The sequence below is a fragment of the Drosophila santomea genome, chromosome 3L (assembly GCF_016746245.2).
Source record: "Drosophila santomea strain STO CAGO 1482 chromosome 3L, Prin_Dsan_1.1, whole genome shotgun sequence".
Classification (NCBI taxonomy): Eukaryota; Metazoa; Arthropoda; class Insecta; order Diptera; family Drosophilidae; genus Drosophila; species Drosophila santomea.
The window spans coordinates 24,450,267-24,466,312 of NC_053018.2; the positions used below are offsets into that span (position 1 = coordinate 24,450,267).

The window sequence follows — 16,046 nt, forward strand, 5'->3', positions numbered from 1 at the left end:
AGTGGCTGGTCTCTGCTCGGCTGGTCTCCGGTATCTGCTGCGGAGTGGCCGATCGTCTGGGCTCCCTTAACCGATGCATTTGGCTATTAAAACATTCTTGCGACACTTGTTTTGGTGTCGGGGTATCTGATGTCTTAGAAAGCTATCTGTGGGGTTTCTGGGTAGTCCAGTTGGTGGGGCCATTCTTCGTTGTTCGGGAAAGGTTTGGGTGGCTTGTAACTCAGCTACTTTCTTCTTCAAAGCGTTTATTTGAGCGATCATTTCCCATTGCGCATCTCTACTTTGCCTTACTAAATCCAATAGTTCTCTTTCCCGCCTATCGGCAGTCTCCGAACAGTCTTCTAATCTTGCCTTTTACCGTGGAAGCGTGCTGGAGCGTCCTCTAGGCGGTCCTAGTGGTAAATCCATTCCTCCGGCTGCTTCATCCATCGTGCTTTCAAGCTGTTCGGACAAGTGTCCTACCTCTTCCGGATGGTTTTCGAAGTTTTGAAGACTCTCTTGATTTAGTGCCTCATATAGTCGGGGGGTGTCTCCCAAACTAGCACTTCGTGGTGCACGACCCTCTTCTTCTGTTCGCGAACGGCTTACTCTCCCGGTGGCGGGTTAATACAACACGTTTTTTTTTGTTCTGCTTGGTATGCATATGACACGATCTACCGTGAACGTTGCTGACTACAACTATTAAAATAAGATAGGTAAGCTGGAGTGCTGTTTCGCCATTAATAAGTCTCTCCTCAGTCTAAAACTCGTCTGGTATTTAAGCCCCAAAAAAACCCGGCCAACATGCCTCCGCCTTAAACTGCTTACTAGGTTAAACTAGGTTAACTTAAACTTTTACTAGGTTTCGTACGTGAACTGGCCCGCCTTTCCCTGGGGATCTTTTACTATGGTTCTGTACGTGAACTGGCCCTCTTTTTTCCTAGTGAGCTTTTACTATGGTTCCATATGTAAACTGGCCCATCTTTTCCAGGGAAGCTTTTACTTGGTTACATATATGAGCCCACCTTCTCCTGGAGAGCTTTCACGATGGCTCCACATATGAACTGGTCCACCTAAGACAGTGTATGTCCGAAAACCCCCTCCCGCCAGTCGTCGCAAAATCAGGCTGTTTGACCGATATTTGCGGACTCCACAACCTGCTGCTATTTGACCGAAACGTTCGGACTCCACAACAGTTTTCCTCTTTCCCTGGCCACGTGCCTCACAAACGACCTGGCTACATAGCCTAGTACGTGGGCAGCGTCGATTTTACGTTTTCCGGTCAGTTCCCCCACCCCCTCTGTACAGGATCGTCAAATAAACGATATACCCGCACCGCACCGCTAATTTTCGTCAAACTTACCCCACTATAATCCGGAGCGATAAGATCTCGAAGAGTTGGATCCTGGGTGTTGCTATATATATATAATTAAATAATCGCAATACTCATATGTAAAAAAAATATAATTTTATTTTACTGAATGATTACAATATTTTTTAGTTGAGAAGAACACCGACCGATTATAATTAGGTCTCAAACTGAACTCTGATAATTACTCTGATTTGATTGACGTTCAAGCCTCGGTTTCGAGCTTTTCTAATAGGGACTTTAGACTTTAGGGTCTGATCAAATGAAGAGAGAAAGCTTTGGAGTTGCTGACTTTAATAGTCTTTGCATTTCCCTTGGATTCAAGTGCATTCGCTCTTGGATACAATTGCTCTTAGATTCTTATAATTTTGTTTATTGAAATCTAATACTTCTGTTTTTCGGGATTGCGAGTCCGAGCTTTGAACGTGGGAACGCAACGATGATGCGAGGGCTTAAGCATAGATTGTTTAAATTAGACAACGGATGTTTAGTCTTACTTATCAGGTACTTATCAGGTATCTGGTATCTGTTGGGTACATCCAGAGTTGTGTAGGGTGTGTGGGTGTGTTTGGGTGTACATGTTGTATGTGTATTAGTGTGTAGGCATGTGCTTAAGTCTTAGGGACTTATGGATATGTCACTCCCCCAATCATTGAATTTGGCCTGTCCTCAGGTCGTTAAATTTGGATATATCATAACATTGTTTTCTGGTTGAATATTTTCCTTGACATTAGTTTCAAGGTGCGGATGTTCTTCTTTTTGTTTACAGTATTTGACAATAATTTTCTTAGGTATATTTTTAAACTTATATGCTAAATACAGAGTCAAACTAATTATCATGATGACAAAAGTTGTAATGCATATAATTTGGAAAAAGTTGTAGTGTTTTACATGCAATTTAACATTTCTCTTGTTTCTAAGTGATTTATTGGTTCTAAACGTGTAACATATTTGGTGATATAAATCGTTTGTGTAAAATCTGCTACATTATTAGAAATTAGGAATTCATCTTGCATGGTACAATTTTATACCCGTTACTCGAAGAGTAAAAGGGTATACTAGATTCGTTGAAAAGTATGTAACAGGCAGAAGGAAGCGTTTCCGACCATATAAAGTATATATATTCTTGATCAGGATCAATAGTCGAGTCGATCTGGCCATGTCCGTCTGTCCGTCTGTCCGTCTGTCTGTCCGTCTGTCCGTCTGTCTGTCCGTATGAACGTCGAGATCTCAGGAACTACAAAAGACATAGAAGCAGCGCAAGTTTGTCGATTCATGTTGCCACGCCCACTCTAACGCCCACAAACCGCCCAAAACTGCCACGCCCACACTTTTGAAAAATGTTTTATAATTTTTTAATTTTTGTATTGGTCTTCTAAATTTCTATCGATTTGCCAAAAAACTTTTTGCCACGCCCACTCTAAGGCTCACAAACCGAACAAAGCTGCGACTCCCACACTTTTGAAAAATGTTTTGATATTTTTTCATTTTTATATTGGTCTTTTAAATTTCTATTGATTTGCCAAAAAACTTTTTGCCACGCCCACTCTAACGCCCACAAACCGTCCAAAGCTGACACGCCCACACTTTTGAAAAATGTTTTGATATTTTTTCATTTTTGTATTAGTCTTGTAAATTTCTATCGACGTTCTGCCACGCCCACTATAACGCCTACAAACCGTCAAAAACTGTGTTTAAGACTCTCCTTTTCCCTTCCACTAGCTGAGTAACGGGTATCAGATAGTCGGGGAAATCGACTAAAGCGTTCTCTCTTGTTAATTTTAATAATGTTGTTTCCTGATATTAATATTTTGTTGTTTGTACAATCTTGGTTGACAACTGTTTCAGGAATATTCCATGTTAAAAGTATATTTGGTTCTATATAATTTATTTGAAAATTTCTTTGGGTTTTAATGTATTTGCATTGAGTTTGCTCTTGCTTAATAAGTCCAACAATACATTTGTCGAATATTAATTTATCTGTATCTTTATGAAATACTTGGTTATTGAATACATTAAACTTATCGAATATTTGCTCGGTAAGAATATAGTTAACTAACGGAACTATTTGAAATATCGGAACTTTAGTGACCTCGCTAGAAACGTGGTATAAAATCAAATCTTCGTTCGTGTCTGTCTTGAGCCAAGTTGATGTTTTTATCTTTAGCATTTTCTCCGAATTTACGTGTTTCAAATAATCATGTTTTAGTAATTTTGGGTTAAAGATTCCTAATCTGGTTAATTGCATACCTAACTCGATGTCTTCTATGTATTCTGTAAACTGCTGTAGGTTGAATATCAATATCGCAATTTGTTGGTTCTGTTCTTTTTCCACCTTGAGCCTATTAATTATGTCTATACCACTGTTGATTATGTCGATAACCATGTTTAGATCATGGGTTTTAACGGAATCTTCTGACATGTTATTAATTTTTTCCTCTAACTCCTCCCTGTCGTCTTCATCTAATGTACCAAATAAGTATTTATATGCCTTCCCTACTACGTTCAAGAGACCTCTTTTGCTTCTGTTAATAATTCTTAATCCATTTATTTCCCGTTTTAGTTTATCGACTAAATATTGTATCTGAGGTACATTGGAATAGTCATTTGCTTCAGTTACTAGATTTTCGAACATAAGCATTGTCTTTGTTATGTTTATACTCAAATAGTGGTATTCGTAGCTGGTTGGAATTTCCATCGTACCGGTTTGGAATATAAGGTATCCATTTTTCGCACTTATTGGGTTTACTTCGATGTTGCTGCATTTGATAAGTGATAACATGCAACTAAGCATTATTAGAAATATATTGCGTACTTTGCGTTTCTCTGGCTGGTCTGGAATTATCGTATTTGCTCTTATTAATCTTTTTTTGTTTCTTGAATTTTGATTTATAATGAACGATTTTCCTGCCGCGGTTTCTTTTCTCAAAATGTTTACTGTCTACATGTTCAATCCTTCCTGTCTTTTTAAATGGATTGGTGATTTTACTCTTCACGAGTGGAGCGTGTCTATATATTGATATCAACTTCAAAATCATGCCTATTCTTATTAAGATATTCGATCTTATCAATTTTGTTTTGTTGTACTTTAAAGTCTGGGCTGCCTGCATATAGAAAAATGTCTGCCGGAGATCGTTTACGTGTTTAGTTTTATGATTATAGACGTATAAGATTGTTTCGAACCTTGTAAACCTATCTTCGATATTTTGTTCACTACCGATGATTCTTAGTTTTTCATTTACGGTCTTGTGAAATCTTTCTATATCGGATACACCATTTTTGCTGGTTGTTACAGAAATTTGTACGCCTGCGGATCTTAACCATTTTTGCAAAGCTATGCACATAAAAGCTGAATCTTTACAGATTTCACATTCATTAATAATATTTTGAATTAGCTTTTGATCATCTGGGTAATAGTATTTTTCTTTAAACCAATTAATGGTTTTTTCTATACCTGGGTGTAAAACTTCCTTATGGCTCTTTAGGATTAAATCCTTTGATTTTCCACCTTTGTAATTTCATGTTCGGCCCTTTGATATTATTCAGGCATACCAATGGCGTGTGATCACCCATAAGAATGACCTGAAATATTTTGTTGCCCAAACTATAGCTAACAATTCTTTTTCAATGGTAGCATAGTTGATTTCGTGTTCGTTCAGCGTTCTGCTGGCATAACAAACGGGCTTATTGTTCTGTGATAGCACTGCACCAATAGCTACATTACTCGCGTTGGTTGTTAGAGAAAAGGGCTTCGAAAAATCGGGGTAGATTAATATCGGATCTGAAGTTATCAAAACCTTTAGTCTTTCAAATGATTCGATGTAGTCTTTACATTTAACATCTATTACAGCACCTTTCTATAGTTTGAGGGTCATGGGTTTAAATATCTTGGCAAAGTTAGGAATGAACTTGCGATAGAACCCACATAATCCCAAAAATGATTTTATCTGTTTAGGTGTCTTAGTTAACGGATAATTTGTGATTGCATTAGTTTTGTTTGGGTTTGGTTTAATGCCATTTGTTGTGACAATATGTCCCAGGAATTCAGTTTCTGTTTTCATGAATTCACATTTGTCTAGCTGCAACTTCAAGTTGGCGTCTCTCAGTTTCTCAAAGACTTTCTTTAGAGATAAAATATGTTCCTCCAATGAAGTGGAGTAAACAATAATATCGTCCAAATAGACAAAACAATCTTTGTAGATCAAATCTTCCAAAAGATTATTCATACATCTCTGAAAAGTAGCTGGAGCATTCTTTAGGCCAAAAGGCATACGAGTATATTCGTAATGCCCATGCTCAGTTGAAAAAGCTGTTTTTGCAATAGAATTTAGTCCATCTGGATTTGGTGAAAACCCTTAGCTAGATTAATGGTGGTAAAATATTGGCATCTACCGAATTTATCCAATATCTCATCCATCTGAGGAATGGGGAATTTGTCATTAACAGTTATCTCGTTTAGGTTCCTGTAATCAACTACCAACCTAAATTTTTGTTTCCCAGAGGCGTCTGCCTTCTTGGGGACCACCCAAATAGGAGAACAATAAGGAGACTTCGATTTCCGAACGATCCCTTGCTCTATCATTTCGCCGCTTTGTTTGTTGACTTCTTGGTTAACACTTTGGGGGTACTTATAGGGTTTACGGTATACTGGATCCTCATGCTGAGTCTGGATGACATGTTTAATAGTACTGGTGAAGGTCAAATTTTCGCCTTCCTTGTACTGAATTTCTCTATATTCGTATAGAACTTTCTTTAAACATTCAATTTCCTCTACATTTGGATGTTCGAGTCTGTACTCGTTACATTCGCGTAACTCATTGTTGATCGCGAAGTTGACTATATCGTTGTCAACGGACATGCGATCGAGATGTGTTACATCATTGTCCACTGTGTCACTAACAACTTTTGAAGTGAGGCATTTTGGTAATGCGGTCTCCTTCTTCTGTTGTTGATGCTTTGGATTAAGGCATTTAGGTGCGGTCTTAACCTTTTGCATCTTTGGATTGATTTCCTCCACTGGAGCGGAATCATCCTTTTGATGTGGGTCGAGGCATTTAGATGCGGTCTCGCCCTTCTTTTCTCCATACACAAACTTAAAGGTTCTTGAACCTAAAGTTACCGTCTCGTTATCATAATCTATCTTAGCTTTCGTATCCTCTAGATACTTTCGACCTAACAGGAAATCATAATTGTCGGAAAATTTGTGGATATAGTATTTCTGAACAGACGGACATACTGAAGTGGGTTTCATTATTATGCTTTTCTTTAATTTTATTGCCCCTTTAATGGTATACACTGTTAGATCTTCTACTTTTTCTTCTAAATTTTCAAAATTTTCCCTTATGATATGGATGAACCTGTGTCGATCATTCCCTTGTAAATTTTGTTATGATAACCTATTCTTACATGGAGACTGGTACGTCCTCCTGTGTCACTTGAGTGTCCGAGGCAGTTTGATGAAAATTTACATCCATTCTACTTTGGCCACTTGGACTCTCTCGTTGTCTTTTTACCGGCATCTGACCGTTAGTATTATTTAAAGTTGAAGGTTGGAAATTAAGGGAATTGTTAAGAGGATTGTTTTGTTGGCCTTGTGTTAACTCCCTTCTAAACGTGTAATAATTTCCCCTTTGATTAACCGGTATGGGACGAGGTGAATACTGATTTTGATTTATTGTAGGTTGATTAGAATTTTGATGTTGCGTATTGTTATTCTGATTCGTTCCAGGATAATAATTGCTGTGATTGTAATTTCTATTATTGTAATATCTTTGATTATTGCTTTGACTATGATTTCCCCTGTTCCTGCGTCTGTTCTCTTCTGATCTATTAGAACGCTGATTTTCTGTACTGGCGTCATAGAGGCCTAGCTCCATTGAAGCTTGTTTTCATTTATAAATAGTATCAATATCTTTGCGTGCCAATGACATATAAATTCTATCCGGCAATTTTCGATCTATTACAGATTTAACAGTTCTTTTTAACATTTCAGTGTAATTTGATTTATCTACAGGGTCGCTTTCTAATTCTAACTTGTCAAACATAATACAATATTGTGATTCGAGCTTCTCGATGAACTTACAGATGCTTCCGGGGTATGATGTATCCTCCAGTTGTCTTATAAGTTTTATGTAGGGCCTGTGATCCTTGAATGCCATCGCCAGGACCGTCTTTGTATCCAGCCATGTATTTACTCTTTCTTGGGTCACGACCTCCAATGCTGCATCCACTAGTAACCGTTTTACTGCTCCGTAGATAACATGTGCCTGCCTGGCATCTTGGGTAGGGTATAAGTTAAGTAGCTCCTCGACCTGGTTAGCAAACCCAGACAGCTTGCCAGGTGTGCCATCGTGGTAGTTCAGTTCTTTAATCTGATTCAATAATTGATTTAGGTGGGTTTCCGAAAGTTGTAAAACTGTCATGGTGTATTTGTATAAGTTTCTGATTACCCGGAGTTTATTTTAAAATTGGTTTTAAATTACGGGATTAAAAATTGTAATTAATTTTGTTTCCGACCGCACGGGATTTTAAATTATTTTGCAGATGTTACTGACCACACGGGATTTTTTCTTTTACTACTTTCACGTAGATTCTTTTGCGAATCTCAAAATAATTTTAGAATCACTGTTTTAATTCGCCGATCCTGGATAGCTTGTTGTGTAGCGTATCCTTCAATGGATCAGTACCGTACTAAAAGGACTCTTTATTTAACAGATCCTACCGACTGCGCCAATTAAATAATCGTAATACTCATATGTAAAAAAAATATAATTTTATTTTACGGAATGATTACAATATTTTTAGTTGAGAAGAACACCGACCGATTATAATTAGGTCTCAAACTGAACTCTGATAATTACTCTGATTTGATTGACGTTCAAGCCTCGGTTTCGAGCTTTTCTAATAGGGACTTTAGACTTTAGGGTCTGATCAAATGAAGAGAGAAAGCTTTGGAGTTGCTGACTTTAATAGTCTTTGCATTTCCCTTGGATTCAAGTGCATTCGCTCTTGGATACAATTGCTCTTAGATTCTTATAATTTTGTTTATTGAAATCTAATACTTCTGTTTTTCGGGATTGCGAGTCCGAGCTTTGAACGTGGGAACGCAACGATGATGCGAGGGCTAAAGCATAGATTGTTTAAAATAGACAACGGATGTTTAGTTTACCAGTGGGTGACTTATCAGGTATCTAATATCTGCCATCGTGTACATGTTGTATGTGTATTAGTGTGTAGGCATGTACTTAAATCTTAGGGACTTATGGATATGTCACTATATAGTGATGGAGTTATAGATACATATACCTTCGTGCACCAATTAATTGTAACCGAACAATAATAAGATATACACAAACACAAAATAAAAAAATACACTAAGTGGAGTATGCATATATTTATATATATATGTATGAATGAGTTGGGTTCCTTTTCTTTTGTAGCACGCTTTGGCTGCTATTCGGCTCTCAGGTTACTTGGAGCGAGCACTTGTTAGGAAAGTCTACGCTGTTGCATATTTTTGCTGATGTTCACATTAACGGCCATGCACCGGTTCACTTGTTCTTTTATTTTTAATTGTTATGCCGTTAGTAATTTTAATTAAGCACTTTGTGGGAAAACGGATGCAATCCTCTCCAGGGAATGGTGATGGTCCCTCCTCCGCTGTACGGATCTCTTGTACATTTTCACGATCTTTAATAGACCCAGGAAGATCAGTATAGCAGCGATGAATTCCAGGGTATGTTGCACTCCTTCTATTTCCTGCTTGTGGTCGACAACCTCCACGGTGTTTATCACATTTGCTGTGTTGTCGGAGGCTTAAGACTCCTTGCCGCCCATTCTGAGAGTTTCGTGGGACTTCAAAGTTTGTTCCTTGTTAGTCCTGTTATTTTTTTATTTTATTTTTTATTTTATAAGATTGCAGAAAGAAAAGGAAATCAACACCAGTTCCGGGCACCCTTCACCAAAATAGGGGAAAGCGAGAAATATGATTCCTAGGTGGAAACACTTGGCATAGAAGACCAATAGATCAGAAAAAGCTCTATGCCGGTATAAAAAGACCATGGCTCACCGATGAAAAAGCAGTCAGTACCCGGGAAAACACCCGTAGTCAATACCCAGAGGTAATCATCCGTACATCAAATACCCGTGCAATTATCCTTCAGCCTATCGCCGGGAAGACTCAAGGATAACTCCAGTCACGAAGAAAAATGTCAAGGAGAAAGGACGCTCTCATCCTTTGAAAGAAATAACAGGACTAACAAGGAACACACTTTGAAGGAAGACCATAGTTCCACAAAACTCTCAGGATGGGCGGCAAGAAGTCTAAAGCCTCCGACAACACAGCAAATGTGATCAACACCGTGGAGGTTGTCGACCACAGGCAGGAAATAGAAGGAGTGCAAAATACCCTGGAACTCATCGCTGCTATACTGATCTTCCTGGCTCTATTAAATATCGTGAAAATGTACAAGAGATCCGTACAGCGGAGGAGGGACCATCACCATACCCTGGACAGGATTGCATCTGGTTTCCCACAAAGAGCTTAATTAAAAATACTAACGGAAAAACAATTAAAAATAAAAGAACAAGTAAACCGGTGCATGACTGTTAATGTGAACGTCAGAAAAAACAAGCAACAGCGTAGACTTTCCTAAAAAGTGCTCGCTCCAAGTAATCTGAGAGCCAAATAGCAGCCAAAGCGTGCTACAAAAGAAAAGAAACCCAACTCATTCATACATTTATATATATACAGCTACGAAAAATAAAATAGCAGCACTTGCTCAGTAAATCTTTAAACAAGTCTCCTACCTACAATTTAGGGTTTCAATGGAGCTGAAATACCTTTTTAGAAAGGTTAAACAATTACTTTTTAGGAAATGAAAAATAACTACTATTGATTTATTTATTATTATCTTAAATGAGGAACTTTGTTGATACCGACAAAGTTAGGCGTAAAATAAAATAGCAGCACTTCATGAAAAATGCTAAAATTTTCTATTTTAAACTTGATAGTAAAAAAATCACTAATTACAAATGTTTGCGTGCTAAAACTACACCCATCCCACTAATTTAATATTTTGTTGGGTATCTCTTATTACCAGTAACAGAATCGCAACGTTTTGGCATGGAATCAACCAGGTCCTGGCACCGTTTTAAGGATATTTTGCTCCAGAACTTCATATTTATACCCAAAGTTATTCATTGTTAGTTGGCTTTGAAGGTACAACTGCTTTTCTCATATCTGACCAAGAGTTTTTGATGGGATTACGGCCTGGGGACTGTGCAGGCCAATCCAAAACAGGAACAGATTTATTTTGGAACGAATCCTTGGCTTTCCTGCTGGTGTACTTGGGGTCATAGTCTTGTTAATAGTATTCGGAAAGGGGTAGCATCATCGTCACCAAAATATCCACAAACTCATGTTGATCCATGATGGTTTTTATCCATGGTATATTATGGTATTGCCCCAACTACATAGTATGAGAAACAAGGCCATACCATTATACAGGATCCTTCGTGTTTAATTGCTTCTACCGTGTAGTTTGGCTTATATTCGGTGTTCCTAAGGCGCCTTACATTCGATCAAGATCTATTGCCACCAAAAAAAACCACCTTGCTCTCATCTGACAATAAAAAGTTCGTCGATCTTTCGCATGGCCAATTTAAATGTTCCTTGACGAACTTAATGCGCTTGGGTATGTGTCTCCCATTTAAAAGAGGGACTTTCCTTGGACTACAGCCTTTTAAACCATGTTCCCTTAGACATTTGTGAACTGTTTGCTCTGTTGCGGATATGTTGAGATCCTTTTATAGTTCGGTAGGAGCTTTCAATGGATCCTACTTGCTCTCGGGCACTAGCTTTTTGAAGAGATGGGTGCCCAATGATTGTTTTCTCCCACGTTCTTCGGGATTCTCGTTGTAGGTGATTGCATTTCCTATCATTCTGTTTTAGCATTAAAGGATTAGACCAATATTTCTGTGTGATTTTCCTTCAGAAATTGATTTTTTGACCATGTCACGTTTAACTGAAGTGCAATGCTTTCCTCGTCCCATTTTAATAATTTTTTTTAAGGTATGGTTAAAAAAATACTGTTGAAATAGGAATACAAATGTGAAGTTTTACAACCATGTGCTATTCACCAAAACAAACCGCCGACAAGTATTGAATATTTGAAAATATCGATAGTGCTGCTATTTTTGTTTTCGCCTCATTTTAGTCCTTGCCGCCCAAAAAAAATTATAAAAAATAAAGGTATGGACAATTCAAATTTTTTTTTTATTTTTTGATGTGAAAAATATCTAGCATTATACGAAAATACAGTATTTTGTACTATCGGTACCGCAACGTTAATTTATTTGGTCGAGAATAAAATACGTTATGGCTGCTATTATTTTTTCGCATACTCCACTTAGTGTTTTCTTTATTTATTTTGTGTTTGTGAATATCTTATTATTGTTAGGTTACAATTAATTGGTGCACAAAGGTATATTAATGTATCATCAATATATGTATAGCAACACCCAGGATCCAACGCGTCGAGATCTCATCGCTCCGGATTAAAGTGGGGTAAGTTTGACGGAACCCTGTTCCCGAGTTTTCTCTATATTCATATATATACACAAGCTGACCCGGCCACGCGTTTCTGTGGCTAAAGTTTTTGTTATATTAAAGACGAAAATGTTGATGTTGGTATATAAATTCACTGGATTAAGATTTGAAGGGGAAGTACGTTGAACACAATTAATTAAAATGTTCTTACACTTGATATTAAGCAGAAATCAATACAAAATAAACATTTATCAGATCGATTATTTCCATTTAATTTTATAACAAATAAGTATATATTACAGTATAATACAGCAAATAATATGTGACGCTCAAACTCATGAATGAGGTAGGCAAGGCAGACAGTCTTAAACTTTTAAACATTAATATCTATTTTTTAAAATATAAATACTTTCAATTTCAATTTAATTTAACACCAATCGGTGCACAATGTTTTTGGTTAACCTGTCTTTAGCTAAAACAAATAGATTCGATGGTTTTCCAACACGTGAACACGCAACATATAGTTGCCCATGAGAAAAACATGGATTTTCCAAATCTAAACCACAAATGGACATTGTTTGACCTTTAGATTTATTGATAGACATGGCGAAAGCTAAACGAATTGGAAACTGTAGCCTTTTGAAGGGTATGGTAGAATCTAATGGTATCATCAAAATACGTGGCAGCAGGACCACTTTTCCTTTAAACTTCCCAGCCAAAATGGTTGCTTCAAGAATGTTTCCGGTGATCTTTTTGATGACCAAACGCGTACCGTTACATAATTGAGGTGGATTCAAATTACGGAGGAGAATAATAGGGGAACCAATCTTTAATCGAAGATTATGTGGTGGCATTCCAGGGATATCTAATGAATTTAAAAATTCGATCGGAAAATTAACACTTTCATTTTCATCCACATCAGTATCGATTGATTTAAAAGACATCAGATCGCCTGGTAACAACTGTTGTATCTGGAAGTTAATTTCGTCAACATCAACGTTTTTGGCTGCCAAAATCGCCCGTTGACTGAGCCATTCATGATTCAAATAATTATTATGTATATCCGGGAAAATACTCTGAATCAATTCATTTTTATCCTGAACAACAGTGCAAAAATTGTCTGGTAGTTTAATGCATTGCGTATTTGGTTGCAGTTCTATTTTACCGTTCCCAATATCTAGTAGTTGTTCGGAAAATATTTGTGCTGATTGATCATTTTGCAATTGTACTCGCATATTTATTGTCAATCGAAGTGTTTCAACACTTCGCAATAAGAATGATTGTTTCAAACATGCATTAATCTCATCCGCGAAAGTAGAGCGAGGTATAACCGGTAAGGTCTGCCGGAAGTCACCAGACAAAAGTAAGATAGCACCACCGAACAGTTTATTATTGCTGTTTAAATCTTGCATAGTTCTGTTTAATGCTTCAAGTGAATATTTGTGTGCCATTGTGCACTCATCCCAAATTATTATAGAACTCTTCCGCAACACTGCATCTATTCCACTATTCTTTTTGATGTTACACATTGCATCTGGTTTATTATGAACATGGCAGCTTGAATGTTGAATGTGCTGTTCGCTCACCATCCAGTAAAGTAGCCGCAATGCCTGACGATGCTACTGCTAATGCGATTTTTTGTTGCGACCGTATTTTGGCAAGAATCAACGATATTAAAAATGTCTTACCGGTTCCACCGGGTGCATCCAAGAAAAAAAAACCGCCTTGTTCAGCAGCAACAGCCAGCATAATCCGATCATGAATAATTTTTTGTTCTGCTGTCAGTAATGGTTCACTGTTCATGATAATTGTTGCTAAACTTCCATGGTCATATGGCTTTTCTCGTTGCAAATCGGTATTGACTAAGTCGGTGGCTGGACGATTAGGTGATGGCATACCATAATTAAGCGGTAAATTTGAAATAAGAACACATAAATCCTCGATAAAGACCAATGCTTCATTGTAAATCTCTGGTGTATAATCTATGTTTTGGCATTGATTTTTTTGTCTCATTCGGTGCAAGATGTCTTCTGTCATACAATTTTTATATTTTTCCCACAAAGTTTGTGCTTGCGAGGGATAACATGTCGTCAAAATAATTGCAAACAACTGACGAATGTTATTCGGTGTTGATGTCAACGCAGCATCGGCAAGCGTTAAGTCCCAATGGTTATCGTCTTCTAGCAATTGCAGTTCACGACATTCATCCTGGTATGTATTGAATACTCGACCATTAACTGTTCGCAAAAATTCAAAAGACGTTGGTCCGGGAACATTCACCAATAACAAACGTAAATAGAAGCATTCAAGTTGCTTTGGATGTACCGTGTAAAGTCTCCCCAATGTCTTAGCTTTGAATATGCCTGTAATGGAAGGATGTGGTTTTCCTTGTTTCCGTGGCTTCCATTTTTTACTGGATTTGTTCCATGTGAAATAACGTGGAACATCACCATACACCAATGTCTTCGCAAATTGGCCAAAAACATCAGGTTTTTGACACAATGTAAAAAATTCAGTTAGAGTCGTTTTCGGAGCTTCGAACGCTCTTTGGAGAACATTTTCTTCAGTGAAGTATACACGTTGACCGTTTTCAAGATGTATAGCCAGATGTTGGACAGCAGGATCTCTTTCGTGGATGGGAAAGCTGAGAATATGCCAAATAGCTTCATTGCTGCTAATGTATCTGCCCATTTGGTATCGTGCTATTTCGTCATTTTTATTTATGTTTTGTACTTCAAATATGGCCAAATCACTGCCTTTGTTTACATATTTACAAATATACTTAATTGATTTAACAGAACTGCAAAGCTCAACATTGATATGAGCTTTGTAAGTTTTTATACCCGTTACTCGTAGAGTAAAAGGGTATACTAGATTCGTTGAAAAGTATGTAACAGGCAGAAGGAAGCGTTTGCGACCATATAAAGTATATATATTCTTGATCAGGATCAATAGTCGAGTCGATCTGGCCATGTCCGTCCGTCTGTGGGCATACAGACTCCAGAGACATAGACGCAGCGCAAGTTTGTCGATTCATGTTGCCACGCCCATTCTAACGCCCACAAACCGCCCAATACTGCCACGCCCACACTTTTGAAAAATGTTTTGATATTTTTTCATTTTTGTATTGGTCTTGTAAATTTCTATCAATTTGCCAAAAACCGTTTTGCCACGCCCGCTCTAACGCCCACAAACCGCCCAAAGCTGCCACGCCCACACTTTTGAAAAATGTTTAGATATTTTTTCATTTTTGTATTAGTCGTCTAAATTTCTATCGATTTGCCAAAAAACTTTTTGCCACGCCCACTCTAACGCCCACAAACCTGCACTTCTACTAGCTGAGTAACGGGTATCAGATAGTCGGGGAACTCGACTATAGCGTTCACTCTTGTTTCAAATAATTGTGAGTATGGTGCCACCCACTGATTATCAAACTCAACTTGATTTGGAAAGTTCGGCAGTCGCATTGTAAATGTGTGGCCACCATTCTCAGTACTTCTGCGGCGATACATTGGATAACCATCAATATCCGTGATCGTGTCATTCGTATGCGGCTTTGGGAAGTTTTTTTTACATTTTCCATTTTCCATGCACGGTGACGTCATGTTGAAAGCACCGCATGGCCCATGGATCATGTGTTTGGTGACAATATCAAATAATTCTTGATCAATTAATGGGTCTGGAATTTTGGCTGAAATTATTTGATCGATTTCTTCAGGACGGATTCTATCTTTAAGCCAAACCAAAATGTGGGAATGAGGCAAACCTCGCTTTTGCCACTCTATCGTATACAGCCAACAACGTGTGATACCAAAAATTGAATATTTAACAATAAAATCAATTAAGGATTTTTCAAATCTTTGTGTGTCTTGAAGGTAAGAAAACGCTATATACATATAAAAGGTGTTTGTTCAGGAGGCTTATGTTTATACCCGTTTAATAAGCAGAAGTAAATAATCTAACAAAAAAATTATTATCATCTGTAGAGACTCAGACTAGACCACTTTTCTGTATACTGGGGTTAATTGAAAACTCGTAACAACTCCGTTAGACAGAAGCTATAAGTCCCAGTTGTCCCTTTCGCACTTTAGTCGTCGCCTTTGCAAAGAGTACAGCAAACACGCGATCATTCTGATTTTTCTTGTATGA

At 37.7% G+C, this 16,046-nt stretch overlaps 1 protein-coding gene across 1 annotated transcript; it reads right to left on the minus strand.

Annotated features, from left to right (window-relative positions):
* Nucleotides 1-354: 354 nt before the first annotated feature.
* LOC122756458 lies at nucleotides 355-15,640 on the minus strand. Its single transcript, XM_044006063.1, has 3 exons — nucleotides 15,338-15,640; nucleotides 13,586-14,712; nucleotides 355-569 (listed from the first exon to the last, which is right to left on the minus strand). Exons 1-3 carry the CDS (start codon nucleotides 15,478-15,480, stop codon nucleotides 355-357), a joined length of 1,485 nt encoding a protein of 494 aa, XP_043861998.1. The 5' UTR covers nucleotides 15,481-15,640.
* Between the last annotated feature and the right edge of the window lie 406 nt (nucleotides 15,641-16,046).

What these genes read in the sequence shown, in the direction of transcription:
- LOC122756458 (XM_044006063.1), bottom strand. Translation starts at nt 15,480, where the DNA reads ATGGAAAATGTAAAAAAAACTTCCCAAAGCCGCATACGAATGACACGA. An exon ending in TGCCGAACTTTCCAAATCAA is followed by an intron (nt 14,713 to 15,337) that starts GTTGAGTTTGAT and finishes AGCTCATATCAA; the next exon opens with TGTTGAGCTTTGCAGTTCTG. An exon ending in GGATGCACCCGGTGGAACCG is followed by an intron (nt 570 to 13,585) that starts GTAAGACATTTT and finishes GTTCGCGAACAG; the next exon opens with AAGAAGAGGGTCGTGCACCA.